Source organism: Triturus cristatus, chromosome 4_2 (assembly GCF_964204655.1).
Source record: "Triturus cristatus chromosome 4_2, aTriCri1.1, whole genome shotgun sequence".
In the NCBI taxonomy this organism is placed as follows: Eukaryota; Metazoa; Chordata; class Amphibia; order Caudata; family Salamandridae; genus Triturus; species Triturus cristatus.
In genome coordinates this window covers 932,603,869-932,630,649 of record NC_140586.1, presented here as the reverse complement: position 1 = coordinate 932,630,649, position 26,781 = coordinate 932,603,869, and the positions used below count along the sequence as shown (strand labels likewise).

Below are 26,781 nucleotides of genomic sequence, written 5' to 3'. Positions count from 1 at the left end.
CCACAACCCTAGGGTCGGGCGGCGAAATTCAATGGGGGCTCAGGAGGATGTCGAAGCTGGCCCGGAGAACCCGCTGTCCGTCATCTGCTTTTCCAAACAAACCCATAAACCCAAAACCGAACTCCGTGTTTTATTGTGACATCTCACCAAAAAAGGTTTTTTCAGTCCCCTTGGACAAGCGCTTTATCTTTTCAGTACTAGCAAACCTTTAGTTGGTACACAATGCGCGTAAGCAGCCTACATTTGGACTAATTTTCACTTCTCAGTAGCTCTGTGGATCGCAAAATAATGTACAGTTTCTCCCCCCCCGCCCGCCCCCTTTTTGATTAATATCTCCTGTAATTAAGTTGGCCTTCTCTCTATTAGGCCCTGCCATATGCAACATGCATTTCATTTTTAATTAATGTATCGGCTTTAGATATTTGCTTTCTGACCTGTACATTTAGCGTCCTCCGTCTTTCTAATTTCCTCCCCCCCCCCTACTTTTAACATTTAGAGGCCAAATTGTGATTCACTTCACCTATCTTACTGATGGTTTGACCACGGTTATCCAGACAGCATTGATTACTGCCTTATGAAATTTGGGAGAATTAGACTTCTTTTAAGTAAGTGGATTATATTCTGACTAAAACTTTCAATCCAACTATCAAGTAAGTTTTCCCTCGGACCACCCATTTACTGACACCTTATTATTTCAGGTGTTTGTCACTCCCACCCGTCCTGGAGCCTTGGAGCCCTAGTGTCCTTGACGCAAAGTTTTTACCTAATAGGCTTCCATCCCCAATACGGTAGATATAGTGACTTATCCCTATGTACTCATCCATTTAATTTTCGTTCTTGGACCTGACTTAATCCTTATCTTATCTTTAGGTGCTCCCCTCGTTACACCCACACCCTTGTCCTGAGGAAGACCCCGTCAGTAAGGACCTGAACTAACCTACATGGGTTAAGGGGTCGAAACGTCAACATACCATATATGCCAGTACCATCAATAGTGCAATGTGCACTGTGTTTGTTCTATTGTATATGGCTGTACAAATGACTGTATACTGAATGAAGCATTCCTCTGTGATTATGTGGCATTGAGCAACATGCCTAACAATTTGATTGTGATATTGTTTAATGTCTTATGTCACTTGCCCTATTACCTCACTCAAATCACCTTCCTCACCCTCCTTTCACCCAGTTGGGCACCCCAACGTTTTTTCTTTTTTATTGTTTATAAATTGTTGGTTTAATTAAAAAAATGATCAATTGCTTTGTGTGATTAAATAACACTTTAGCATTATCCAATCGTTTATTACTCATTTTTTGATTTTGTATCTGATTTTGCTTTTCAAGCATTATTGTGCTGGGACCATTTTCTTATATACTACCATGGTGACACTAGCACCTGTGTCCCTGAATGCGAAAGTCTGTTTGCCATTTATTACAGGCTGCTGTTTGTATTTGCCCAGATTACTGGGGCTCACTAGGAAGGACATATCAATGTCTCCATCACAAATCATCAATGCCTGAGTGGGTACTCTGACTAGGCCAGAGTACACTTCAGAACACAGGGTCAACCCTACCACACCCTTATTCTGATTACCACCTCCACCAGTAGCTGTACTAGGGGGAACAGTTGCCTTAGGGGCAGGAGTGGTGGTGGTTTGGTCTTTGGACTTGTTACAATCAGAAGTCCAGTGCCCTTTCTGTTTACAGAATTTGCACCAGGTCTTTATTTGGCCTTTCCCTTTGTTAGACTGTGAATCCCCACCAGATGAGGATTTTTGGGGCCCTTGTGAAGACTTCTGGTCTTTTGACTTTTCTCAGAGCCCTTAGAATCCTGCTTCTTAGTGTCACCCCCTTGGTTTGGGTTTTCTGCCTCACCCTGGTTCTGACCCATTTGTCTGCCTTCTTTCCCAATTCTTGGGGAGAGGTCAGATTATACAATCCCTTAAAATTAGTAACTCTACTACCAACCAGCCAACCCTCCAGAGCCTTGGTTGCACAATCTACAAAGTTAGTCCAGTCCTGATTCTGTGCTTTCTGGGTGTCTCTGAACTTCAACCTGTACTGTTCAGTGGTAAAGCCAAACCCATCTATCAATGCACTCTTCAGGACTTCATAATCATCAGCATCCTCTTCTCTAACAGTGAGGAGCTTGTCTCTACCTTTATCTGAAAAGGAGAGCCACAATATTGCTGCCCACTGCTTTTGGGGGACCTGCTGTACTCTACAGGCCCTTTCCATAGCAGTTATTCATTTGTGGATATCATCCCCACTCTGGTAGGGAGGAACAACCTTGGACAGGTTCCTATGGTCTGGAATGTATTCTCTGACTCTAGGGACACTGTTGCTGCCACCACGGGGTTCTAACCCCTCTCTTTTAGAAGCTCTCTGGAGCTCAAAGGCTTCTTTGTCTAACGCCAACTGCTTGGCCTTGAGGGCAAATCTTGCTTCCTCATACTGCAGCAGTTTGTACATTCTTTCAGAGGAAGTCTCTCTTCTATTAAACTATGAGTTCCTCTGCTGGACAGATTCTCTGCCAGAGTAATAGGAGTGATCAGATTCCCTTGAAGGGGACCTATGCCTCTCCTCCACTCTGTCAGTTCTCTTAGGGAGAATTCCTCTGTCCTTTTCCAACCCTTGTGGATCTGGCCATTCAACCACAGAGTCCAGGTCATCTTGATTTTCATCATCTGACCCAGACACTGTAACTGACTCACCCCCTGATTCAGACCTATTACCTCCTAGAGCTAATCTAAGATCATCTGCTGTCAGCAGATCTATCAGGTGTAGTGTGGAGGGACTCTGTCCTATCCTAAGGTGCCTTGCAGCACACATGGCTTTCAAGTCAAAGAAAGTCATGTCCTTATACTGAGGCTGGGTGGACCCACTGGTTCCAACCCTTAAGGACATTCTAGTGTTGTACTACCTACACTAGTTTGTGGCCTACCGATCCTAGCTTGAGCTGTAGAAAGGGTGTGCCATCCCTTGACACACAGCTCTAAGTTCAGTAGAACTTATTGATACTAAGCTTGACTTTATATGTACCTTGAGATAGTAATTCAAATAGAGATTTTCTGGTAAAACAATGGCAAGCTGTAATCCCACACATGTGAGAAGTTGGCCTGGTATATGCTGGTCACTAGTTAAAGTGGCCACCTTGCACAAGTACAATTCGACTCTTATGGTATATAGGTTTAAAGACAACCTTTTAAAGAAAGCTATCCTAGTCGTAGCTGTGGAGAGCAGCCTTCAGGCTAAATCTTTAGAGGAATGTAAAGCAGCTAGTTTTACCTTATAATCTCTTGAATCACTAAATGAAAGGACACCACACAGGTATATATATAAAATATATATGTATTTATTTCTAACACACTCTACTAATCTCTTTATGAGATTAGAAGTCAGGAACATATGCACAAATCAACGTTTCACAACACGTTAAGCACAAATATGGCTGGGGCCCTAGGGGCGTACCAGACCCTATACTAAAAAAGAGGTTTAAGAATGTCGACTTGAGAAGGGAGAAGGCCTAGGGCCTTCAGAAGCACTGGGGCCTCACTAATCCACCCAAGGCATAATCTACCCAAGGCAGGTAAGTAAAGGACCCACGGGAGACGCCTGCAGTGTAAGAACACAGCCGCGGATCCCAATAGACTTCAATGGAGCAAGTCGTGGTTGGAATTTAAAGTTTTAGGATACTTCGGGAGAGTCTACAAGCAAGTCACTTACAGGGTAAGCAGTTCTAGAGCCAACACACACAGGAGCACCGTAGTGCTGGAGTTACCTCACCCAGGGAAGCCGGGTGCATAGGTGTTTTTTGGTGTCGGGTTGCGGCTTCGTTTTCAATGGGAGCCAAAGAAGACTTGCTGCTTGTGAAGACCGAAGAAGTGTCCGGTGGAATCAAAGGCTGGATTCAGAAGAAGGAATACCTGAAAGCAGAGGAGACAGTGTTCAAAGTCACTTGGCAGTGACCCGGGGCAAGGAAGATGGATGCCCACAGTCGTCAGGTGATTTCAGGTAATCACAGGTGTCTTGACTCTTCAGCCACGAGGTCCAGGAGGCGTCGCCGACGACCAGGAGCTGGATTCGGCGTGTCCCACGAAGTCTGCAACTTACTGAGGTGTCGGCGACCAGATTGGAGCCAACAAGCCTTGGCAACAGCAAGTCTCGTGGAAAGTGTAAAAAGTCAGCGGTGCAGACCAGCAAGGTTTGAGGGACTCACCCAGCGAGGGTAAGTTAGGGCAGGCCTGGAGCAACCAGGGGAGCCCTTTGGTTCTGTAGAAAAGTCTTCTGGGGACCCACAAGCCAGCCGGCAAGGGATCGCGAACACGCCTCGGGAGGATTCACTCAAAAGGAGGGCACGGTCACTCGGGACGAGGTAGGCCTCTGATCTTCAGTGAAAATCCTGCTGGAGGCTTGGACCACACGTGGTCCAATGCAAAAGTTCGTAGAATGCCATGAAGGGGTTGCACTCAAAAATAGTGCCCGGTACCCAGGTATTGCAGTTCCTCGTCACTCGTGGGGTCCACTTGCCACAGCTTCGCTGGGGACTCACGATGGCCTTGGAGAAGTCAGGAAATCCACTTCCAGGGCTGCAGGGACTTCGGACTCCGGCGGGTGCGGGAAAGTTTGCGACCGGTGATGCAAAGTTTTGGCGCCTGCCAAGCAGGAGTCACTCCTTGACTCCAAGGGAGATTCTTCAGTCTTCCAGAGGTAGTGGAACGTCGAAAGTCCAGGATTCTTCTTCAAAGCGTCGTCCAGGGATATCTAGTTTGCAATGGCAAGGGTTCCCTAACTTATACTACAAGGAAGGGAGGGATCAGCTCTATGACCACTCCTATGGGAGGGTCAGGGGAGTGGGTGGCTACACCCGCTTCCCTTTGTCCAGTTTCGCGCCAGAGCAGGGGCAGGTAGCCCCTGAACCAGTTTGAGCTGGCATATACACAGAGGAGCCTACTGCTCCCCCAGTACAGGACTTCAAAGCACTCTAGGAGTGCACCCACCCAGCCCCAATACACTAAACCCTGTCTGGGAGGTGACCACACCTCCCTGTGACAGGATGCCTATTGTTGGGCCTCCTCCACTGCGAGTTTCGGTCAGCAGCAGGAGGGCAGCCCAGTGTCTGTGACTGGTGGCATCCATTTTATGATGCCAAGGCTCTTCAGGATTCTACCGTGTCTCCACAGTGGGTACGTCTATCCCTCAAGAAGGGTGGGATCATACTCCCACACCAGTTACTGGTGTGGGGGTATGATTCCAAAGTGTTTGACACCAAACACATGTTTTGATGCAGCCATCCCAAAGTTAGCATTTACCGCTAGGTTATAATGCACTTAAGAGTATATGGTTTAACCGCATCCACAAACCGCCACAGAGAATGGACTCTGAGAGCTGCAGAGGGGCCCTTCTCAGGCAGAGGCACCCCCTCATATGAAAACCAAGCCCCTGGTAGGCCTGTGAAGTACCTATGCCCTTGGTACCTAAGGTACCATTTACTAGGGGCTCATAAGGTACCACAGTATCCAATCACTAGTGCATCTAATATGCACTCCAAGTTGTTTAGAGAGAACAGAGAGGCTGGGGCCCTGATTAGCAGGGTCCCAGCCAGACTATAGCCAGAAACCAGTGGAAACATCAGAAAAAAAGTGGGGGCAACATAAGTGCAGATCCTACTCTCCTACAACTACCCAGGCCTATATTGGGGTACATTACAAAACATAACAAAAAATAAATAAAAGCACAGATAGCATCAGAAAAGAGTAGCTTCAAAGTCACCAGAGCCTCCATACACAGGACTTGTGGTTGTTGACAATTTTCAGTGTTAGTTCTCTTCTGCACCGCTTAGTGTCATTCCTTGCAGAGAGCGTTCCAGTCTAGCCAACCATACTTGACAAATGCAAACAATATTACATGCCAGAGTTTTAATATTTATTAGTCTTTCATTTATTTATGAATAAGCTGCAACCCTCACTCTTCCACTACACAGCAATCAGACTTCTTTAATACTGTCAGAAAATACTTTTTAAATGTATGCACTGATCATATATAACCCCTTATACGTATACAGCAAGAGGATTTGTAAGAACTGTACATCATTATACAATGTTGTGTCGACAGTGAATAACCAACTGCATTGAGACAGAGGACCAGGAGGTTTATACAATACAGAAACAACAGTTGATAGAAGAAACGTGCAAACTATGTAATAACAAGAATGCAAGTGAGACTTCCTGGAAACATTACACAGTATAGTAAGAACAGTGCAGGTGTGTGAGAGGCTAAACCAAGAGGGTTTCTCCTTAACATTCCTAAAATAACAGCCTTAAGACACATTAAAGGGTGACACACATGCCATGTTCAGCGAACTTGAATTGTTTTGCTTCTCTGTTTGTTAAAAGACCCTTAGGTTTGAGAATCTAACAGAGTTTACAATCATTCCTATGTGGAATTTCTTATATGCATGTGCACTGATGGGCTCCTAACATTACATTTGTACAAAAGTCAATAATTTCACCTTGAACGATTTTTTGCCCTATGTATTCACTGACATAGACTTGCCGTTAACCCACAATCACTGCATCATATTTGTTCTTTAAAACGGATAGCTGGCACATTCAGCCCATATTTCCTGAATTTGTTTTTTTTCTTAACCTCTGGTGTTTGCTGATATCATATTAAGAATGAGAAATTAATAAAGCTATTCCCAGATTAACTGTATGCATTTCTTTTTCCATTTAGTGCTCTCTGGGGAGGACAATTACAGAAAGCCCACAAACACTACGTTAGTGTTTTGTCCACTGTTTCCATTTGTGAATTGTACCTTGTTGTTGACAGTTCATCCTATATTTGTTGCACATCTGTGTTTTTTTCTATGTATCTGCATGTTGCATTTTAGTTGTGACAATTGAGTAAAGATCTTCCCACAATTGCTTCATGTGTGTGGTTTTTCTACTGTGTGGGTTTTCTCATGGCGTTTCAATGCTGACGAACTAATGAAACCCTTCTCACATGTGTTGCACTTACATGGTTTTTCTCCTGTGTGTGTTCGCTCATGCCACGATAGGGCTGTTGGTCTTTTGAAGCTCTTTCCACATGTATTGCACGTGTATGGCTTTACTGAAGTGTGTGTTACCTGATGAACCTTTAAAGCTGATCGATAAGTGAAACTTACCCCACATTCACTGCAAATGTATGGTTTTTCTCCTGTGTGTATTCGCTGATGTACCCTTAGGTATGATGATTCATTAAAACTCTTCCAACATATGTTGCAGGTGTATGGTTTCTCTCCTGTGTGCGTTCGCAGATGGACCACTAGACTTGAAGATTCATGAAAGCCCTTCCCGCAGTCCTTACATTTATATGGTCTTTCACCAGTGTGCGTTTGCTGATGACGCTTTCGGGTATTTGAATGACTGAAACTTGCACCACATTCACTACACTTGTATGGTTTTTCTCCTGTGTGTGTTCGCTCATGGATCTTTAGGTATGATGAGTGATTAAAGCCCTTTCCACAATGATTGCATATCACTGCTTTATGTGTTGCATGCGTTCGCTGATGAGACCATAGGCCTGATGATACATTGAAACTCATACCACATTCATTGCACTTAAATGGTTTTTCTCCTGTGTGTGTTCGCTGATGCAGTCTTAGGTGTGACAACTCATTATAATTTTTCCCACATTCACTGCATGTGAATGGTTTTACTTCTTTGTGGGTATGTTGATGCCGTCTTAGGGTTGATCTCAAACTAAAGTTCTTCCCACATTCACTGCATGTGTAGGGTTTTTCCCCTGTGTGTATTCTCTGATGGACCCTTAGGATTGATGACTGCTTAAAGGTCTTCCCACACTCACTGCACATGAATATTGTGTTTCCTTTCTGTGTTTGCTGGTTGTACTTTGTTGATGTGACTTTCAAGTTATTTGCACATTTGGTGCTTGTGCATTGTTTTTCTATTTGAAATTCACACTCTTGATTGGTTACATTTATATGTTCTTCCCCCAGCTTAGTATACTGATGACCCATCATGGTCAATAAACTCTAAATTTACTCTCACATTCACAGGTAAGTGATATTGCAATTAAGAATTTTCAAACAACAGAAAGGATGAATAACTTCTAAATTAAGTCCACAGTCTCGACTTCTCTGGTGAGGGTTGTGTCTTCTTGTTCGATGACATATATATTTACACAAGAGAAACATAATTCTGTATATGCTAGCACATTGTTCAGTACTGCACGATGCAGTGCTACATCATTTACCCTTTAGTTGTCAGGTTTGCAATGTATATGTTCTGCATATTTGAAGGTTTTATCTGGTATCTATGGTGTGGCAAAAAATGATGATTACATTGACCACAAACATAACATGATTATCCTCCTCTTAGGCAGTAGAGAAATGCTGTAACTACCACTGGGAGATCTAAGATCAATGACTGCTGGAAATGTTATGTAGCATATTTGCCTTTTGGTTTCATACAGGTTTTTCTGTTTTAGTCAGTGGTTGTGATGGTATTCTGTCTTATACATCTGAGTGATTGCTCCAGTAGGTTTCCTACAGGATGGTTCTGTTCGTGCTTGTGTTACTCAGCCTCTTGTGACACTGCTCTCTTTCTGAAGAACAAACAACATTGCTTCCAGCCTCTCCTGTGCACGTTTCTGATGAGTCTTAGTTTAAGATGTACATAAATCCTCACACTGTTGGAGGTAAAGAGATCTGAAATCATAAAACATGTATACATTAAGAGAAAATATTACGTCTTATCTTTTTATGAAAACAAAACTATGCCTATAATGAAATTTCATGAAATTGGAATAAAGATATTGAGCCAGTTTATAAAATCTCAGATTGAAAGCTTTTGCCACAGAACAAAGAAAAAATAGAGTGAAATTCACTACCAACAACAATGTATAAAGTAAGAGAAAATACAAGCACAATGCAATGAACAATTACAAATATTTGCAAAGTAAGAAGTAAAACCCTGTAGCAACGAGAGAATTAGTTACATGTGCAATCTAGGCACACGAACATCACACAAAACCTCTAATACATAAACACATGAATAGCATGGGTAAAACAGGAACACAAACTTCTACAAGAGTAGAGTACTGATCATAGCCCGTACCTACAGGCAAAAACTACTCCTGTTTTGAGAGACTTTCATAGCATTAAACCTATGTTCATCTCCTAGCACATTCAGTATTAATAATCGCCACTAAATAACTTCCACAAAATTATTTACAAAAAAAGAAATTGAATTGCATTTTATGGGGACAAAAATAGACAATCATTTTTTTGGCAAAAATCAGGGATAACAGATACCAATCAGTAAAATTTTAGCTATACGCGACAGGAAATAAAGCATTTCATTAGTTTACCTATTATGAAAGAAAAGGAGTGGTGCCTCACATTAGGCTGTTTTTCCCAAATAGGACCTCATCACAGTTGCACTTTTGAATTGAGATCCCTGCGCAAACATCTATTTAGGTTGGAATCACAATTATATGTGTTGTAATGTTTAGCATACCCAATAATTACTGGGAGAAATGAAGATTGCATGCCTTGTTATATTACCACACATGAAATTCGTAAGCACCAAAATCCGTTTTTATGCCCCATTTTGAAAGTAAATTTATTTTTTCCAAACTCTTTTTATTGAGTCAGCAGATATAGTAATAGCAAGCATTACAAAGTAATGAAAACATACAGTAGTCAATATACTGATTTCTAGGTAGGTGACTATTATATAGCATTTGTAGAACAAGAAAGTAAACCATTCAGGTCTGTAAACGACAGACCCAAACATTTTTAACATCTGTGTTGCATACTGCAGAACAAAACCCTGGTCAAGCCCATCAAGCCTATCTATGTACATAATACCTAATTGAATGACCTTACTGCCCTGTGCGGTCTCTCTATATGGTTTCAACTTCTGTGGGTTGTGGCGGAGGCAATTCTATAATCCGCCTATCGTTGCTATATTTTAAAGTGTTTCTGAGGGCACCCTCGCGCTTTAAAGATGGGCTGCTCCTGACCCATACACCAGTCGAGATCCGCCCTCCAAGCACTCAATGTAGGTGGAGCCGGATCCTTTCATGCCCTTGCTATATCCCTTTTAGCTAGGGTAAGACCCCAAAACAGTAAATGTCTTTTATAGATGTTACCCCCAATTTCGTCTGTGATGTGCAGAAGAACGAGCCTGGGAGAGAGAGGTTTGACCCAACCTAACACTTCAGATAAGCAGCGAATAACACCCCTCAAAAACTGGCCCAGTGCATCACAGCTCCAAGTTGTATGTAGTAATGTACCCTCCTCGTTACTACATCGTAGGCACATAGGGGAGTCAATCAGCCCCGCCCTCCACCGTCAATATCTGGTGAAATAAGCGTGGTGTAAATACTTAAACTGGATAAGCCTAAGACGGGAAGCAATTGCAGCGGCTCTCGGGGACTCCAGGGCTTCTCTCCAGTCATTGCTGTGTAAGGGACCCAAGTCAGTCTGCCATATATCCTGAAAGTTGTGGAAAGATTTGTCACTAATGTTTGGTAGATCTTTGCGGTTTTATGGTTGCCCAAGTCCCCCATAAAGACTTTGGCCTCATTAGGGTTGAATTCGGGAAGGGATTCTAGGTTCGTAATATTTGGGGATAAGGCATTTCTCAGTTGCAAATATTTGTAGAATTGAGTAAGTAGCATGTCATATTCATGTCCGAGTTCCTGGCAGGATTTCATTGTGGTGCCATGCAAACCATCACCCAAAGTGGATACACCTATAGCGTCCCATTGTTTAAACCCTGCTAATAGGGTCACCTGTGGCATATGGCCGCTCTGCGAGAGAAGGGTCTCCCTCGTCAGCCACCTCCACCACCACCCCACCCGGCGCAGCGAGTCCGTCCACACCCCGAAGATTACTCGAGTAGCTGGCGGCAGCTTACGCAGCTCTCTCAGCGTATAGAGCAGTCTGTGTGGCAATATTTAACCCATCTGCCATTTCTCCACCCTATAGGCCGGGTCGTTGCTAATTCCATACCACCAGTCGTTTAAGACCAAAAGGTGGGATGCTGCATGATACAACTTGACTATCGGGGGTCACTATACCCCCACAGTAGGCTGACAGAAAGTATGTTTTAAGTGGTACCCTAGCAGCCTAATCTTGCCATAAAAAGCGGCTCAACCTGGAACTTAGCTGTCGAAACCAGGAGATCGCTATCTGAAAGGGGTGATTTTGTAGCTGATAGAGGAGGGACACCATTTTGAATATTGGCGACCTGCCCAATATGGAGAGGGGCATACGCGTCCAAGACAACATCTCTGTTTGAATGCGCACCCAGATGGGGGCAATGTTCTTTTCCCATGACACTGATTGGGTGTCTGAGATGTACACCCGGAGATATTTCAATCCAGTTGTGGCCAACGCTACTTCTTCCATCCAGGTGCCCATGTCCGAACCCCCACGGATAGGCCAGAGAATAGATTTGTTCGTATTCATATACAGGTCAGTGTGCTGGCCGAAAATCTGCATGATGCGGAGAATTCGCGGTTCCGTCCAATGGGGATCCATAAGAAAAAACAGGACATCATTTGCATACAAAGCGATCCGATCTGAGAACACCCCCCGGCCATTCAAAGCCCATTACCTGTGCGTCGATACGAACCCAAGCGGCTAATGGTTCCATAACTAAGGCAAAAAGATATGGGGACCGCGTCCTATAGAGAAGGGATCGGATACCGCACCCGCTATTCTGACCGAGCCCGAGAGGTCAGTATATAAAAGTCTAATATAGGACATAAGGCGTGGGCCTATCTTTAGGCATTGCAAAAGAGCAAACGGATAGGTTCATCCCAGCGAGTCAAATGCTCTGTCAATGTCTGCTAAGAGCAGAGCCGCAGGACCCCCAAGGTGATCAATCGCCGCAACCGCATTGTGCACTCATCGGATGTTGTGACGGGTGGGCCAATGGGGCATAAAGCCGGCCTGATCTGGGTGAACAAGCTCCGACATATAAGGAAGAATACGATTGGCCAGGGCTTTGGCCAATAGCTTAGCTTCAACATTCAGCAATGAAATAGGGCGATACGAGGAGTAATGATCCGGGGGCCGGCCAGGCTTGGGGAAAATCGTTATTTCGGCATGTCGCCAATCCAACGGGAGTCTCCCTTCTTCGAGAGCCACATGTATCACTCACAGATAGTAAGGAAGTGTAGGACTTGGCCTTTTTTTGGCTAAAGTTCCCTAAACTTTTTGCTTTCTCCCTAGACCGTTTTCCTGACAGAGTAGCCAATTTAGATGCTTTGGGTGCTTTGCCATTGCTGATCAGTGTCAAAGTACAAGAGTTTCCAATGTAAAGTGTAATGGTAATTGGTTGGCCATGATTGGTATGTTTGCCTTACTAGTAAAGTCCCTAGTGATGTGCACTGTGTGTGCCAGGGCTAGTAATGCAAAGGCGCGCAGAGAAGAGAACTCAGGCCTGCAGTGTAGGGCCTGCGCGCAGTTTGCTAAGTTGGCATGTTGTCCTGACAAGTACAACCACTTGTCAGGCCTTACTTTCCCTTTTGCATACCCCGGAGGTACCACTATAGTAGATCCCGGGTCACCCATGGGCAGGGCGCAGTGTAGGTAAAAGGCAGGACATATACTAAGGTGTGTGTTATGTCCTGGCAGTGAAAAACACTCCATTTACTTTTTCACTACTGAAAGGCCATCCTGCCCATAGGACAGAAAAGGGGAGGCTGGGTGTTGTTTGTTAGCCTAGTTTCCTGTAAGTTTAAAATGGAGAGGTGAAGTTTAGTATGTATGAACTCACAGTGTCATAACACATCTTTCTGTGAAAGTGGTTTTGTCACTGTGTGTTCAGAAACCACTCTTTTAGAAAGTGGCTGAGTTTTGTGGTTTAAGCATTTCTGTGTGTCTCTGCTGAATGTAGATTGACTGTCTGGATTTGTGAGGTGAGAGGACCTGGGGAGGTCTTGACCCAGGGAGGGGTTGAGATGGCACCAGGCTGCCCTGCATCTGGAGAGTAGGGGGAGGAGAGGCCCGGGAGGTGAAAAGGCCTGGGCTGGTGCTATAAATCAACTGACTTATCTCCAGCTGAGTGATTAAGGATCCAGAGCCCCAGTATCAAAGGAAAAAAGGTGACACTGGGAGGGAGACACCTAGAACTGATTTAGGCAGGGGTCAGGGACCACTGAGCACAAAGAACGTCAAAGACATGAAGGGGTATAACTAAGAGAACTGAAAACCCTAGAATTTGATGTAGCTTTGAATGGCGAAATGGACAGGTCGAGTCTGCAAAGGCTTTGACCTCTTTCGTGATCAAGAAGAACCTCTGCCAAGGAAGAAGTTGCTGAAGAGACTGCTGGATAGGACTGACCCTTGCTTCGTGATCTGGGGCTGGCCTGCAGTTTGTAGCATTTACTAAGGAAGAGACTGAAGGGACATTGCAGTGGGTGGTGTCCCCCCTTCGTGAACAGGACTGTGCTATGTGCTGTGTCCTGAACCCCAAGGGCCCGAGGTGAGCTGGCTTCCTGTTTGGAAACACAGGAACATAAAAGTTTCCAGAGAAGTCCCAAGCAACGCGGTGTGTGCGTGCTTTTGCAGCTTGAGACCCTCGGAAGTAGTACCTTGTGATCGTGGGCACACAGGAGTAAAGGGAGACTCGGACGCGCGGGGTGCGTGTCATGGTGCAAGTCAGGGCGGTGGTGAGGAGCGCCTGGTCGTTGTGTGCACCGAGCAAAGAAGTGAGTCTCAGACGCGCAGGGTGCGTGTCGTGGTGCAAGCCAAGGCGTTGGTGAGGAGCGCCTGGTCATTGTGTGCACCGAGCGAAGAAGTAAGTCTCGAATGCGCAGGGTGCGTGTTGTCGTGCAGCTTTCAGGTAAGAATTCAACTAACCCCTCTTCTTCAATACCACTGATGTAATTAAGGAAATACTCCTTCCACTCCAGCCATTTCATAGCTGGTTCACCATGAGCTGGAAGAAATGGCAAGGGCGGGAGGAGTAAAAATGTTTGTGCACACGTGGTAAGGAAAACTTAGCACGGTATACGAATTTAGAAAAAGGAAAAGGAACCAGATGAAACAGCCCTAGAAAGAAAAATGTGCTGAAGGATGTGATACATGGTAATTAGAATAACCACCAATACAGTTGAAATAGCAATGTGCGAAAAATGGATAAGCGTGAAAACGTATGTAGAAAGACTAATAATTAGCCAGCACAACAAAATGTACACTAAAATTTACGAGCAAGTGTGCCTGTCACAGTGTCAGTAATGTGTGCGTGTAACCATAATGGATATTCAACACGCTTCAAGGAACAGGTAAGTACCATAAGCAACACGCAAGTGTGCGTGTGACCTTGGCAGGTGTAGAACGTAGACTTGAGATTCACAGTGACCCCAAACAAAATACTCCTTGTGCACACGGTGTGCGCGTCACAGAGTAATGCGGAAGGCTGAATACACTCAGAGTTGCCGATGTCAAGGTAAGAACCTCTTCGATGCACGCCTGGTGAGTATATCACTGAAGAATGCCCAATTAAAGATGGCTGACACGTACGTACAGTGTGCGATGCACTGCCGTGCAGTGATTCGGAAGCACATCCCGAGCCAGCAAAATGAGTCGCGCTGCTTCGCTCTTCACACCAGGACAATGAGGCGAAGAACTTCACACATTGGTCACAAGCAGCATTTACGCATTAACCGTTCTCATGCACGGATTCATATGTGGCACAAGAACTGTTTGAAAGCTGGGCCCAAATTTCCTTAAGGCACGATGCCAGAAAACTAATGTTGATGTGCTCTCCCCAACCCAATACGCCTTACCGGCCAAAAGCAGACATCTTGAGAGGATCCTCCACGTACCTGCAACTGGAAGACTCAGAAACAATACGAAGTACTGTGACTAGGTGGGCACGGCTGCAGGTTAAACCTAATTGTCTCCAAATTGTGTTGAGGACGGAACACCAGTTGAAGGTAAGAGATGTTTATTTCTAGTTGTAGGTTCAAGGGAGAGCACAGATGCAGGTCCTACACAGAAGAACGCCTTTCCAAAACTGATATACTACATATTCCAATAGAACCCCCACTGCATGCCGTCCTACATCATAATAATATGACTGCAGGATACCACATGAATTAACCCCCAAAAAATAAAGCACTGTCTGAAGATTCAACTAATTTTTCTGGACTAAATTGACCACGGTCCTCATTACTGCCCATTGACCAGTAAAGATGCGCAGGTACTAATTTTAATGTATAAGCTGCTCATTTGTATTCGTGGATCAATAACTTGTCTGATGCTATGGCTACGTGGCTAAATATGCACTTTACATTTTGTATTGCCAAGGAAGCTCCTGTTTATATCTATTTTAGTAACTTGAATGCAGAATTTGACCATAAAACCAACCTTCTCTCACTACTTTTAGGTGTAGAGTTATACAGCACAAACTGTACTCTACTGGATTTAATCCATCTGAAATACCTATCACTAAACCAATAGCGGAGACTGCGTACCAGCTCGAAGACTACTGGTGGATCTCAATTTAATATGAAGATATGAAAAGTGTATAGACATGCCAAGGAAGAAATAAATAAGCTTCTCAAGCCCCCTCCCCCCCACGTCCACTTCATTGCCCGTCACAAGGAGACAAAATATACAGTAGCTAAATAAATATTAATTTGCTGCATACTACAATTAAAACTAAGTAATACCTTTTAATTGAACTCGAATGTCACCTTGTACTTCCTAAGAGAAGTTTCATGTTAAGTAACTGCACATAATTGATCCCAGAAGGTTAAAAACTGAAAAGCCCCTGAATCTACTATGAAACTGGACAACTCAATATATCAATCTAAGATTCACTAGAATCAAGTCTGGATTTTAACATTTCTTTGTGCTGACACCTAAAACCTTAGAAAAAGAAAAGGGGGTTGATATGGAGAAATCAATAAGGAACTCTTAGTAGGTAAAACTCAAATTAGTCCCTACTTACAAGTACAAAGATTTATTAAACTATCTTTTAGTTTACATACCCCCTCCCAATCCAATTGAAACAATTTTCAATATCCTTTTTATAAATTCTTTACTTCATTATCATCTTAATAATAGGGGGTGTACCCTAGGGAAGGGACCCATGGGTCCCAACATTTTTACCTACCTGTAACGCCCCATAATCTAGTATTTAGGGGCACCCCTGAACCTTGCTTCCTCAGACCAGTAGAAACTACAAGAAAAGAAGAAGGACCAAACGGCTGTGCCGAAGCCAACAAGAGGAAGACGCCCACTGACTTGGCCTCAGCCCTGCCAGTCTGTCTCCACCTTGAATCTGCCCCTGCGAAATCCCAGTGTGTCCTGCAGCCAGCAACCTCGAAAAGCCCGGAAGACCTACCTGCCTCCAACCACAAAGACTGTGTCTCCCGTGAACACCGGATTTGTTAATCTCCAACCTCTGGCTCTGGCCAGACACCACAAATCTGCCCCACTCTGCACCCGCCGTCCACGGCCCGAGCTCGAGTGGGGCAAACACCACGAGGAGGTCCACCCAGTGATGCTAACTCGAGATCCAGTGACCCCTGACTTGCCTCAAACCTCCAGCCTAAATCCAGAAGGTCTCGCCAACAGCGACCAGGCGCTGGTAAGAAGATCCAACCCTAAGAGGCACCCCTGCACTCTACGCCCCACGGCCTTGGGTGGCCAACTGACGGTGTCTAACCAACCCCCAACTTACCTCTCGAAGTGGTGGTCGCACCTTGAAGACCTTCGTCCCCATGCCTGCAGTACGTTTGCAAACCGGAGGTTCCCCGTTGCAAACAGGGAGCCCGACATCGACAGTGCCAAGTGCCGCTGAGGGTGCCCTTTGGTGCAACTTTGTTTTCTTATTTGCCCTGAGCTAAAGTCTAGAAGCTTTGCTCCCACAACCAAGTGGCATGCTCGTCAGCAGCCACCAACCGGAGGCCCCCAATCCCCATTGGATTACATTGGGCCTCAGCACTCTGCACCCGGCCGCCCTAGTGCCGCTGAGGGTGTAACAAGTGTGCATCCCTGACCCTGGGGGACCCCTGAGTCTAACCCCAGAACCTCAACTCCCACTACCAAATACTTACCTTAAAACCGATAACACCACTTTCCTCCATAGGATAACATGACTGTTTTTCTTGGAAAAGTTCTTAAGTGTGGAGTTTGAAAACCTAAAGAAACTCTTTAAAATGGTACTATTTAACAAGACGATTTTACTAACCTGTTTGCAGGAAATGTCCCATAGTAGTATCCAGGTATACTACTCTGTGTAAGAAAAGTAATCTCAAAAGTAACTTACCTGTAATCTTACTGAAAATCTTATACAAAGTATATGTACTGTATTTCCAAAGCATTGCATTTCTCAGAAACAATACTGTAAGTCTAAACAAAATGCATTTACAATGTCAATCAAAACTGTGTTACAAACTGTACATTTGCTGCAAAGTACTTATCACTTACCTGTGCCAGGCTTGCTTGGTTCTAGGAAATAACTAAAAGAATATTTTTATATAAAAACAATTGGTCTGAAGTTCCGTCTTTGAGTGTGTGAATTCATTTTCTGACTGTGTACAACAAATGCTTAACACTGTCCTCTGATACTTCCTTACTGCTCGACCACACTACCCCAAATCGAGAGTAAGGTTCTATCTACCTTTACCTCTGCCTACCTTCTGGGTTCCACTGGACTTTGTGCACACTATACCTCACTTTGGTATAGTATATACAGAGCCAGCTTCCTACAATACCCTCCACAGTTAAAATTCATGTATTTGAAATTACCATTTCATGTTGCTAGTTTTAAGGGATATTGGTGTTAGTTAAGTGCAGAGAAACACCTTCTTCCGCTTAAAGCAAACCACTGTTGAATTAATTCCTTGAGTATCAAAGAAGCTCACCATTTTATGAGATGCATTTATATGTGTTCACAATACATTTTTTAAAATATTGTCATTTTACATTCAAGTAAGAATGATCATGTAGTAATCTCAGTACTAACTATAATTAAGTGCATTATATACAAACAATTGTCAGATGAACTGACTGAGGAAGAGCGTACTCACCCACTAACAGTTATAATTTCTGTAGAAATCGAGACACCTGAATGTTATCCACATCCTTCCAATCCCTCATTACCATATCCCGAACATGACCTTGAAAGGGCATGGCAAACCTAGAGGGCCTAACATATTAGGGAAACCGAGAATTCCCTTCCCCCACTGCCTGTAAGGATGGAATCCCTAATTTTCCCCACCCATGGGCTGGAATGTCCCACAACTCCTCTCGGGAAGCATATTTCCCTCCTGAGGAAGTAGATGGAGCCTCCAAATCCAAGGCTGAAGAATCATCGTCCACCAACAAAGTCTAAGGCATGGCCGGTTCGATAGGATTCGCAGGTTGAGCCTGAAGGGCTCTCACCACTGCTACCTAAATCATGTCTTGCACCTCTTCCCTGGACATGAGGTGGCCTCCCCCCTCCTGGACTCTGAGTGTCACAAGCCCTCTTGCGGGGGAGAGGAACATCCTCCTTCAAGGAAGAATTAGTCAATAGTGCATGCTTCCGCTTATTAGCTCTCTTCCCCTCCAGGATCATACAGAAATGCCACAAAACCCACCAGGGCTCCGAAAATAAAGGAACAAAACTACAACCTAAACCAATGGGGAAATGCCAGCAGAGCCAGGCCATGGGCTGATCCCAGCCCTCACAATTCCCCACCAAAAATGGAAAGAAAAACAGGCTCAAACCAGTTCTTGCAGCCTTCTCCACTCAAAAGATTCCTCTGAATGCGCGCCCTGCCGTGCAGAGGTGCCGACACGCAATCGCAGCCTCAGCACAACCGCCAGACTTCATTGCGGTGTCCCCTGGCCAGGCTCCTTTACCAGCCGCACTGCTCATCCAGAAAACACCACCAAGCCAGAAGACCACTGCTCAGAGCTCCATTGCTGATGGGGATTCAACTATGACCCTCCCTCCCCCCCCCCGCAGAAGGGAAGAAAGAAGGTAAGTTTCCTGAGTAAAAAAAAAAAGGAGAACGGGACGAGAAGGAGTCCAGGGTGTTTTTATTTAAAGAAGGGAGGCGGGGTTTTTTGGAGGTGAGGAAGCCTCATTGGTTAAGAAGGACGGTGAGGGAGGGACAGGAGGTAACGTAGCTACATATGTGTGCTATTTACGTAGACTTAGTTCACAGTGTCAGTTTGCAAATTTTAATGACCAGTTATTAGGGCTTACTTCATTGATCATTGGTATGATAGACACTCAACAGAAATTGCTCACGCTTGGCAATCCATCTATGGATTATGTAATCAAAGTTGCCAAGAGTAGAGAGCTCTTACAAATTTCTATAAAAGAGGCATAGGATTCTCTGATGGTATCAGCAGGAGCTGTTAATACAAGAGAGCCTGGTAAGAAAGAGTTTAAACTAAATGACAAATGATTTTTCAAATTGAGCAACATTTGTTTAAGGTGCAGTAAGGACCCTCATACAAAGGGTGGCAGGATTTGTCCTGCTAGAAATTAACACGCAGGTTGTGTTCCAAAGTGGGTCATTTTGCAAAAGTAGGCCAGAGCAGTCGCCATCCGCCATCAAAGGTGGCCAGTGTTGAAGATGGAGAAGTTCAAACATGATCTGTGGCTCAAATGATTCAAGGGTTTGAAGAAATGGTTATGGTGGTTTCAGAAGGTGGTGTGATTTAAAGGGATCTGTTTGATTGTTTTGAGCTTATGTGAACATTATTGATGGTGATAAAACACCTCAATTATTAGTTGACTCAACTGCAAGGATTAAAATGATTAAATAGGACCTCGTTCCCCAAAAATGGGGTTACAGGAAACATTTCCCTTTTGACAGTCTCCTATGAAGAAAGTAGGATAATTCTGGAGGGGTACATAGAAGACATTCTCAAAATTCAAGGGACTAAGAATTCAGGATAAAATATATGTTGCAAAGAAAGGTCTCAGCATTTTGGGATGGTTTCACAAAGAACTGTTTGGCATGGTACATAGACCAGGTGCTAAAGAACAGGTTTTGGTTTTCAAGGAGCAAACCATTATGGATACCCTGTCACAGAAATTCCCCAATGTTTTTGCAGAGCAACTCAATTAAAGTTTAGGTTTTAACCATAAAGAATAAATGACTTACCCTTGCTAATGCCTTATTGGGTAGAGACTATTTAGCTACAAATTCCTTACCTTTGAGTATGCCCAGACATCAGACTGATCAGGAAGATTTTTGAGCAGTAACCATGCATGCCGGTAGGTGGCGTCATTCTTTTGTGTGTTGTCGACACCACCGGGCCGAAAGTGATGTACGTGGTACGTACCTATATAGGTACCACCCCGGCGCATTGGTGCCAGTTAATTTCATGACCTTCCATTCCCACTCCAGGAGCGCAGAGCCATGAAGAGAACTGAACACTGGTGTGGAAAATACTAAAGCACTGAAAGGGGGTGTCAGTGACACCTGAACTGGTTTATAGAGCAGGGAGGATTGGTAAGGAATCTGCAGCTAGATAGAGTCTACCAAATAAAGCATTACCAAAGGTAACTTATTCATCTGACAGAGACTTCTAGCCGCAGATTCCTTACCTTTGAATAGATACCCAAGCAATACCTCCCCGAAGGTGGGACTGCGAATCTGACCAAACCAAAAAGTCCTGCAGAACCGAACAGGCGAAGTGCCCTTCACGACAGACCTGTCTGTCCAAGCAGTATTGTTTTGTGAACATGTGCAGGGATGCCCACGTTGATGCCTGACAGATGTCTAGGACAGCAATGCTGTACGTGAACGCAGGAGTCACATCGTTGGCTCTGGTAGAGTGAGTTCCTGTGGGGCTGTTTTTAAGCCAACACATAACAGATCTTAATACACAGGACACTCTATCGAGAAATAGTTCTTTTCTCTACAGATTTCCCCTTTTTTGCTCCCACATAACCCACGAAGATTTGGCCGTCCACCTGAAACTCTTGTGCGATCATGGTAGAACAACAATGGTCTTTTTGGGTCCAGGCGGTAAAGTCTCTCTTCTTCTTTGGAGGGATGAGGAAGAGCAAAGAAGGTAGGCAGGGTGATGTTCTGGCCTGCATGGAGAGTTGTGACAACCTTTGGCAGGAAAGAGGCACATGTCCAGAGGACCAGTTTGTCTGGGTAAAAGAAATGATATAGCAGGGGCACCGTAAGCGCTTGGAGTTCGCTGACCCTCATAGCTGATGGACAATTGTGTAGAAAGGAACCTATGACTTAAAGAAAGAAGGTTGGTCCTGCACCCGCTAAACGCTGAGATGACAGACAGGTAAGCCCCAAACGTTTTGCCTTCCTACTCTTATTTTTTGCTGGATGTTTGCTTGTTTGCCATAGGACTCTCTTCTACAGTCCTAGACTCTGCTTAGAAGAAGTTCCACCAAATATATTGCAGCATTTAGTAGTGAGCAATAAAAGAGTAACTGGGTGACATTGGTGTAAGATACTATCTTGGCCCCAAAGGACTAGACCAGGGTGTCCAGACGTGTCAAATAGATGTTAAACATAGATGGACTAAAGGTCGCGCCCTGTGGCACTCCCACAGAGACTTTACTCCTACTAGAGGAAAAAGGTAGCAGCCATACCTCTTGGTGTCTGTCTTCGAGAAAGGAAGCCAGCCATCTTAACGCCATACCCCCAAGGCCAATGTACGACAGCTGGGCAAGTAGCCTGAAATGAGGGACCCTATCAGAAGCGGATGAGAGAGCTAATAAAACCAAGACTGCTTTGCCGCCATCATCTAAAGATTAATTTAATCTCTTTAGACACTTCCAGAAGAACAGTCTCCAAGCTGAATCTGGGCCTGAACCCCGACTGACTGACTTGGAGGAGCTTGACTCAACATAGTTTGAGAGCTACCGATTAACGAACCTCTCCACAATTTTTGAGGGAGCAGGCAGCAAAGAAGTGGGTCTATAGTTACTTGAAATGTTTGGATCGGTTTTCATATTTCTTTTGTTGTTTTTTTTTTTTTTTAAGTGGCAGAATCTTGGCCAGCTTCCAGATGAAGGGAACGATCCCAGAGATCTGTTAAGAAGGGAATTCGCACTGGGTTGATGGTGTCCACTCCATTTATAAAAACAGATGGAGGACAGGGGTCAGATGTGAGCCAGATCTAAGATTTCCATGCAAAGCTGCTGCCCATCAAAATTGGATTAAAAAGTGATCAGTCCAAGGGAGAGAGAGGGGTACAAATATACTCATAATTATGTTTGAGAAAATTAGGTCAATAGTATGGCCACCGCTATATGTGGGGTTAATACCTGCCTGGGAAAAGCCAAGTGGGCCATAATTTCAGTAAGAAAGGGAGTGGGAATCCCAATGGATATTGAAGTCCCCAAGTAGCAAACAGTGAGAAAAGCGTAGTACAGCCTGAGATGCCACTTCAACGAGGGACTCAGGAAAAGGTCCAGCACGACCTGGGTGGGTTGGGGGGAGGGGTGAGGCAATAGATCACGAGGCCCCCAACTGACTGTTGGGAATTCAGAGCAAAAGCTGAGCGCTTCTGCCTCTACAAGTTCCTTAGCCAAAAAGGTAAACATGTCTTTAAAAATAATAGCTACACAACCACCTCTGCCAATGCAGAGGTCAAGATTTTGAATCTTGTATCCTGCTGGAATGGCTGTTTCAAGGAGAGGTTTTGAAGATATTGACAGCTACGTTTCGATAATAAATACAGACTGCATGTTTTGGCAGGGACCGAACATTAATAAGGATGTTGGAGATAGTCTTAACTTTGGTCATGCCGCACATCAATTATGCTAATTCTCTATACTTCGGGCTGCCCACATACCTAATAAAGAGACTGCAACTTGTGCAGAACCAGGCCACAACACTCATCCAGCGACAGCCTAGATGGCTTCATGCTTCCCCTCTCATGAAGAAACTACATTGGCTCCCTGTACTCCAACAATGTACCTTCAAAATTGTCTATCTAATTTTCAAATCATTACATGGCACATGCCCAGAATTCATTTCCAACATCATTCAGAGATATACACCTACCCGCAATCTGCGTTCAGCCCACACGAATATGCTGGTCGCCCCGTATTACTAATCAAAACGGCTAGGTGGCAGCAGATTCGCAGTACAGGCCCCCCGCTTTTGGAATACCCAGACTGCTGACATCAGATCCTGCACAGATCTCCTGAGATTCAGGAAGCTCCTCAAAACATAGATTTTTACTCAGGCATATGATTAACCTCAAACGTGGCTGCTCATTCAGATATCTGACTTTTCGTCCAGGACCCCGGTCACTCCTATAGTTACCGCCATGAAACCAATTGATGTATGTGCGCTCTATAAATAATTTAACATAACAAGGAGAGCCATAAAGGGTGGTTTATTAGGAATAGTAGGGTATCCTAGACTTCTGGCCTCAGAGATTACATGCCAAAGAAGTGGCCACCCCTGTGGGTAATGGCAAACAAGGACAGCGGATAGGTTTGTTACGGGCGAGTAAATCATCTTTAGAATACTTCAAACATACCTCAAGCATATGGGGAGAAGGAGCATAATGGCAGGCGCTGGACGCTTCCAGGGCACTTACGGGCGCAAACGGGTTCGTCTTAGGTGTGCCTTTGCCACGCCAGCGGCATGCCCGCTGCATGTGTCATTCACGGTCCCATTTAAATACCATGGGAAGCGCGGAGCAGAGAGTTAGCTGTCCCACCCCCAAGCAGTGCTGGACCTGGAGACAGAAAGTGAAAGTGGAGTGGTGGAATTAGATCTGAAGGGCTGGTAGGTCTCTTATCTTGCAAACTGAAGCAGCGTCCAAATAATCTATCTGGTTCTCAGCACTGAAATAGCTCTCATATTTGATGAGTTTGACACTCCATAGGAGGGGCCAATGCACAAAGGTGCCTTGCTCACCTCAAACAGTTGTATCATTGCCGTCTGCATGCTTCAAAAGAGGCACATGCCCATAGTTAGCGGCAAGAACGATTTGGTTTCTGTAAAACAATACTGCCAGTTATGAAGTGGTAAATATGCCATTTGTTGCACAAATATACAACTAAAATAAATACAACACAGATTTCCACTGGACTAGTTCTAATAACTGTCAGGTAGGTTTACTAACTAACGCAGCCAGTGACCCATCAACCAGCATTTTAAGGAGATGCATTCTTTAAAAAAACAGGTAGGTGCAGATGTGGCAAGCACACAGTATGCACATTATGCAACACTGAAATGTAATGTGCTCATTAAAGCAACATTTTCCTGAATAAAACAAACAATACACATCTTCTTAAAGCCAACAGCCCTTTTCAATTTTCACAGATTCGTTTCTCTAGAGTGAACGCAAAGAAAAGTTGGGTAACTATTTTAAAGCAGACAGCCGAATACCAGTATAACAGCGTCGGAAAAATACGCTATTCCTAGCCCTGCACGGTGAATGGCTACCAAATGGAAGTGCGCGTCTCGACTATTCCCCACTTGCACAAATTGTATCACCACAGAAGGCCACGCTTGTGCCTAAGGCAGCAGAGTAAGAAGATGAAATGTCACAAGTAATAGTGTTTTATCCAACAACATGGCGCCCACAACAGGAGCATTCCAGGAGCTCGGTCAGCGCTCCAGTCATTTAATCTCGCTGCCTCTCTCAGCACAGGAGCTCCGCATCGGCCATATTGGGTGTGTCAAGTCACAAAAGTTCACCTCACGAACCCCGCTGCTTCTTTTTTAAGTTTCTTTTTTGCAGCTTTATGTATCGCAAATTGGACCCGAAGGTATAGGAGAGTAAATTTCCCCTTTTACAAATACACATTCGTGTGCTTTGTGGAATCGGGGAGAATAAGTGATTTGCCCAGACTCATGAGATGTTGACCCGACCGGAAACTCGCACCCGGCTCCCCAACTCCAAGTGGCAGCTCTGGCTACACCCTCGCCCGATAGTTGTTGAAGGAGCGGGCACTCACCTTTACTTAAGATGCAAGGCCGCCTTCTCTCACCGTGATCCGTGCAGGGATCTGGCGCTCCGACGGGGTCGGTTTGCAGTGGGGGGGAAAAACAAGGAATTGTTCCCCGTGTTTGCATTAAAATGCGGTCCCAGGACAGCCTGTGCTCTGATTGGACCAGATTATTGCTGCCTCTATTGGCTACAGCTGCAGCAGACTCATGCTTCCTAGACAGCCTGTGATTGGCTGCAAGTATATCTCTATAGTAGGTCGAGACAGCCTGTGATTAGCTGCAAGTATGCCTCTCCCTTTACCTCATAACTGTGCGATACAGCTTTTGATAGGCTGCAAGCATCCCCCGCCCCAATCAGCTCGAGACAGCAAGTGATTGGCTGCAAGTATACTCCTATAATAGCACGAGACAGCCTGTGATTGGCTACAAGTCTACCCTATAATAGCTGCCCTGGGGGCACAAGCAGCTAACAATGTTGCCAGATTGGGCTATTTCCCGCACAATTGGGTGACATTTTTTCCAGTTGTGCGGGGAAAAAGCCATACCTGGCGGGGGGGGGGGGGCTGGGGGGGCACTTTTTGGGCTGATTTAAGGCCAGTGTGCGCAAAAAACTGACTTGGGCGGCACCGAGTACGACAAGCCGGTGGTGTGCGCCTATCACAGCGGCTCATCTGTGTTGCAAGGTCCATCATGGCGAATGAGCGCGCAGCGCGCTGACATGGTGACTATGATCGTAGGAGGACCCCCACAAGGTCAGCCTGTGCGCACATGACCCTACCAGTGATGTGAGCATCAACGACCGTTGTCCCCTCCCGCAGCAGTGCATGCATGTGTGTATGTGCAAGTGCAAGCGCACCTGCTGCTGGCACTGATCCAGCGCAGAGTGCAAAATCCCTCCCTACTGTCACGGACTTAATAGATCTCACACACACATACACTATCTATACACTCGCTGGTGGGGCCCATAACACCAACGCATACTTACCATTAGTCCGTGCGAGAGGCGATTTATCTTTCCAAGCGCTGGATAAAATGATGGAGGAAGATACCACTTAACCCTAATGAGCAACACACCGACAAACCCTTCTAATACTCATTAGGCCCTAGACTTCCACATTTGGTATTATCCTCCCAAGACCGGGATGGATCTGTTAGTTGAAGATTTTAGTGAAACCCTAGTTCTCTAATTAACCTTTACATTAACACATTTCAATGAATAAACAACCCGACTCATGTCTGTAGATGTTCAAATCCAAATTCATATTAAAATTGCAAATTAAATCATTCATTTGATCAAGTTGCCATTCATATTTACCTATTCTGCCTAAAGTCGTCCTCTATGTCAAATCTGGCAGTCTCGCAAATCTATGCCCATCAATTTAGCAGGTAAAGTTAATCAGGAATTTGGGCATTAATTCAGTCCGTCAGAGAATTGGCCTAACAGCTGTCCTGCAGTGTCTCCGTCCTCTCCGTCAGCATATCATCAGGAAACCGAAGGAGCGACCGTAATTACCTCTCTATTCTACCATAATTTATAGTAAAATTGATGGTAAAAAGTAACACATTTTGGGCATCCGAGTTCGCTGATTGGACAATCAGGGATCATCCTCTCTGTTCCCATAAGGTTTAGTCTATGATGTCAGCATACTTGCTGGTTCTGGTTCTTTTATAAAGTCTTTTGTCTGTAGCGTTGGCACCACTCCCAGTGGCCTTGATAAGTACATCTTTCCTGGGGTCAGGACGGGGCCATTGTTGCTCATCTTAGTGCAGGTGCACTTCACCCAAGCCTTGTTCAGCGTTGGCAGTCGGGTTAGGCACCAAAGTCAGCCATCTTTTAGGCAGGCCATAATG

At 44.8% G+C, this 26,781-nt stretch overlaps 1 protein-coding gene across 2 annotated transcripts; it reads right to left on the bottom strand.

Annotated features, from left to right (window-relative positions):
- Positions 1–5,908: 5,908 nt before the first annotated feature.
- LOC146838948 (uncharacterized) lies at positions 5,909–25,229 on the bottom strand. 2 transcript variants are annotated; one of them, XM_085602998.1, is made up of 2 exons: positions 24,939–25,229; positions 5,909–8,710 (listed from the first exon to the last, which is right to left on the bottom strand). In XM_085602998.1, exon 2 carries the CDS (start codon positions 8,021–8,023, stop codon positions 6,926–6,928), a length of 1,098 nt encoding a protein of 365 aa, XP_085459124.1. In that variant the 5' UTR covers positions 8,024–8,710; positions 24,939–25,229; the 3' UTR covers positions 5,909–6,925. The 2 variants fall into 2 exon arrangements, with proteins under 2 accessions (XP_085459124.1, XP_085459126.1); XM_085603000.1 differs by having other exon boundaries at positions 24,972–25,212.
- Positions 25,230–26,781: the final 1,552 nt, after the last annotated feature.